General features: G+C 35.5%; 1 protein-coding gene across 1 annotated transcript; it reads left to right on the forward strand.

Moving 5' to 3' along the window:
- Window positions 1-489: 489 nt before the first annotated feature.
- LOC115993901 (alcohol dehydrogenase 1) lies at window positions 490-3,916 on the forward strand. The gene is made up of 10 exons (XM_031117887.1): window positions 490-686; window positions 1,370-1,506; window positions 1,626-1,669; window positions 1,815-2,143; window positions 2,232-2,314; window positions 2,449-2,524; window positions 2,627-2,688; window positions 2,790-2,885; window positions 2,966-3,127; window positions 3,640-3,916. Exons 1-10 carry the CDS (start codon window positions 647-649, stop codon window positions 3,754-3,756), a joined length of 1,146 nt encoding a protein of 381 aa, XP_030973747.1. The 5' UTR covers window positions 490-646; the 3' UTR covers window positions 3,757-3,916.
- The last annotated feature ends 294 nt before the right edge of the window (window positions 3,917-4,210 follow it).

Below are 4,210 nucleotides of genomic sequence, written 5' to 3' on the forward strand. Positions count from 1 at the left end.
CCTACTTTAAAATGATATTATTTAATCTGTAACACTCTTAAACAATGGGGTTTATATATAGTATTATATCTGGAGTCTAGACTCGAGAAGTTCCAATCGGTGGATAACGAGTACTTGAACGAAATATATATATATATATAAAGTGCATGTTGTAGAGAAAACCAGATGCTGGGAATTAAGAAAACCAGATGCTATGAATTAAGAATACATAGAAAGTTCTTACCCAAAAAAAGAAAAGAAAAAAAGAACGAGTAATTCTTGTGCCACACCAAAAGGCACAATATTGGCCACAACTCGTCTATGTGGCGAGTTGTGGTTAGTGGAGGGGTAGACCCACTATCACCACTTCACCAACCACAACTCGCCACATGGGGAGTTGTGGTCAATGTTGTACCTTTTGGTTTGACACAAGAATTTTTTCAAAAAGAATACATTAGGAAGTAATAAAAATGTTTATTGAAAAAAGAAACGTACAGAGGAGCTGTTGGTTGGTGCCTCTTGAAAACCAGCGGTACCACATCATGGTTTTGCCTCCCGGAGTTGGAACCTTAATACCCTCACATAACATACCCATCTCTCCACAACAAATTCAAGCAATCTCTGTTCAAACATCAAAGTCAAGAAAGAGTGAAGAAAATTCAAAAACATGTCTTCAACCACTGCTGCTCAAGTCATACGTTGCAAAGGTACTACCTTTTCATTTTTCTGACATTCTTTGTTGTTGTTCTTGTTGTTTCCTAGTTTTAGTCATGCAATTGTTCAATGGGTTTCTTTCCATTTCTTTGTTCTTTTAATATGCCATTTGTTATGATTATCTCAACTCTTTGTCCCTTGTTGGGCTGTGCCATGAGCTTTTGTCGTTCCCAAAAACTAGAATTTTTGAAATAGGATATACTATTTGTGTACCAAAAATAATAATCAATACAACGACATGTTTTGCTTTTGATTGTCCCATACAAATTGAACTCCTGTGTGTTTGACACAAGATAATAACAAGGAAAAACAGTTACCATTAGGAACAGGGCTACTTAAGAAGTTTGAAGTAGGTACCGGAATTGACTGAATGTGACCATTTTCTATTATCGTCTTGTTTAGTATGATACATTCGTAGTTTGTAAATAAAGTTTCTCTAAATTTAGGCTTTACATTGCAATTTCACTATGAAGTCCAATTGTCCAAACAAGCCAGGTTTGTCCAATGTTTTGGAAGAAATTTGAGGGCATTCCATCTTTGTTCTTAACAGTAGTCATACTTTTTAGCTTTCCCCAAGCTGGCAGTCTAATGTTTTAGCAGTGTCAAAACTACATCCTATTTATTTATTTATTTATTTTATTTCGAAAACTAAGTATTTGATGGATGTGCATTGCAGCTGCTGTAGCATGGGAAGCTGGAAAGCCACTAGTGATAGAAGAAGTGGAAGTGGCACCACCACAGGCCATGGAGGTTCGTCTCAAGATCCTCTTCACCTCCCTCTGCCACACTGATGTTTACTTCTGGGAAGCAAAGGTAATCACATTTTGATCATATATATATAATTTATGCATGTGTATAGAAATGCGTTATTCTGGTGAATAATTACTTTATGTGCTAGATATTCTTAAACCGATTGATTTTTGAATATGCAGGGACAGACTCCATTGTTTCCTCGCATATTTGGTCATGAAGCTGGCGGGTAAAGACATTTCAAGAAGAGAAATAAGATTTAGAACATACTTGCTACAATCAAATAGTTTTAATTATGTTTCAGTTCCTTTCATATACAATTGAATACATTTATCTAACTATGTAGTTGTGTTTCTGGTGATTTTGGTACTTGGGATTGTTGAGAGCATTGGTGAGGGTGTGACGGACCTCAAACCTGGTGACCATGTGCTTCCTGTCTTCACCGGAGAGTGCAAGGAGTGTCGGCACTGCAAATCAGAGGAGAGTAACATGTGTGACCTCCTGAGGATAAACACTGACCGAGGCGTGATGCTCAATGATGGCAAGTCGAGATTTTCAATTAATGGACAACCCATTTACCATTTTGTTGGGACTTCCACCTTTAGTGAATACACTGTGGTACATGTTGGTTGTGTTGCCAAAATTAATCCTGCTGCTCCTCTAGACAAAGTTTGTGTTCTCAGCTGTGGAATCTCAACAGGTCAGCATTAGAAGCATTTCTGTTATTTTATATTATGTAACATGGTTGTCTATTTCTTTTTCTTATTAGTTCAAATTGAGTTTTGTAGGTCTTGGTGCTACCTTGAATGTTGCAAAACCAAAAAAAGGGTCAACAGTAGCAATTTTTGGATTGGGGGCTGTTGGTCTAGCTGTGAGTCCCTCCTCTCTTGCACAACAGTAGCAATTTTTGGATTTTGGATTGAAGGTCTTTTGGTTTACCTCTTTTTGGAATTCTCTGTTGCTTGTGCTAATGAGAAGACTACTTTTGTTGTTTTACATGATTAGGCTGCTGAAGGGGCTAGAATTGCTGGTGCTTCAAGGATTATTGGGGTTGATCTGAATGCTAAGCGTTTTGATGAAGGTTAGTGAGATACAAGATTAACATGCAATGTGTTATTAGGGAGTGTTTTTTTTCTTTTTTTTTTTTATATGCTCATTTTACTAGTTCTTGTCAACACAACAGCCAAGAAATTCGGTGTCACTGAGTTTGTCAACCCAAAAGACCATGACAAGCCTGTTCAAGAGGTTTTTTTTCCTTGTATATATATATATTTTCAAAGTTGGTTCTGTGATGAATAAGCAAACATGAACTTTACAATTTCTCTAACATTTTTTCTTGTCTTTAGGTGATTGCTGAAATGACTGGTGGGGGAGTTGACCGAAGTGTTGAGTGTACTGGAAGTATCAATGCTATGATTTCTGCATTCGAATGTGTTCATGATGTAATTCCCTATGAGCTCTTTCTCTAGTTATTTGATAAAAATTATGGTGAAAGATTTATGAAGTGTTTGTTTCTTTGTAGGGATGGGGTGTTGCAGTACTTGTTGGTGTCCCGAACAAAGATGATGCATTCAAAACTCATCCAATGAATATCTTAAATGAGAAGACTCTCAAAGGTACGTTTTTTGGCAATTTCAAACCACGATCTGACCTACCTTCTGTGGTTGAAAGGTACATGAACAAGGTATGCTAATCCTCCTATAAATTGTTTATCCAAAAAAAAAAACCTCCTATAAATTAATTCAGTATGATTTATTGGATCATTTTGCGTACTAATAAATTCGTGTTAAAATTCATCGTGGAGTAAGACTTTGGTTCCAATGAGCATCATTGCCTGCACTATTTAATTAGATAAGGACATTAAAATGATTAGTAGAATGTTATGCAAGTTTCAAATGTGCTTTGGCCGTGCAAATCTAAAGAGAGTAAAAGAAAACAAAAAACTAAGAATATAAAATGAAATTGAAGTGGATCTCTTTAAATTCCGAAATAGCATCAGTGCTTTTTTCTTTTCTTTTTTTGTTCTCTGAATTTGTTTATTTACTCATTATTTCAAAGAATCACCTGCACAGTACATGACTTGGTTTTTTTAGTAAATATATAAAGTCAAATTGAAAAGGCCTTCTGTCTTTTTTTTACCCTGCTCAAAAGGATTGTGTTGTATGCTCTCACTCTTACCATTTATAATGTAAACAGGAGCTTGAGCTGGAGAAGTTTATTACCCATGAAGTCCCATTCTCAGAGATCAACAAGGCCTTTGAGTATATGCTTAAAGGTGATGGTCTCCGGTGTATCATCCGCATGGATGCATAGAATAGAATTGAGATGATAAGCACTTAGTGTAACTGAAAAAAATAACTTTATTGCTTCTTGTGGGAAAATTGGTTGATTCTAATGTCTCTCATTTGCACTGTCTATTAAAGAATCGAAATCCCTATTTGCAGCTTGTATAATAAAGTCAAGTATTTTCACAATTCTGTAATGAATTTCAGCCAATTTTCTGTTGTTGTCTCTTCATGACTTTATCCATATCCTCATGAAAATGCAAGATGAACTTTTTTTTTTTGAAGTATGAATTTGTTTTGTTTGTGTAGTCCGGTTAGATAAAGATTACGTAATTGTGTACACCCCTTTCAAATAGACTCGGTCATTGTTAAAGGACAAACGAAAAACTACAATTGAGAGTGTCCATTTTCAAGGAAAATTTATGCTAAATAGTATAATTTTAGGAAACTTTTGTTAAATAGCACTTGATCAAACTTATTTA

The sequence above is a fragment of the Quercus lobata genome, chromosome 6 (genome assembly GCF_001633185.2).
Source record: "Quercus lobata isolate SW786 chromosome 6, ValleyOak3.0 Primary Assembly, whole genome shotgun sequence".
NCBI lineage: Eukaryota > Viridiplantae > Streptophyta > Magnoliopsida > Fagales > Fagaceae > Quercus > Quercus lobata.

Bases quoted from the DNA above. Each gene is read 5' to 3' on its own strand.
- LOC115993901 (XM_031117887.1), top strand. From the start codon at position 647: ATGTCTTCAACCACTGCTGCTCAAGTCATACGTTGCAAAG. The intron at 2,886-2,965 runs GTAATTCCCTAT...GTTTCTTTGTAG, and splicing joins CATTCGAATGTGTTCATGAT to GGATGGGGTGTTGCAGTACT. The intron at 3,128-3,639 runs GTATGCTAATCC...TAATGTAAACAG, and splicing joins TTGAAAGGTACATGAACAAG to GAGCTTGAGCTGGAGAAGTT.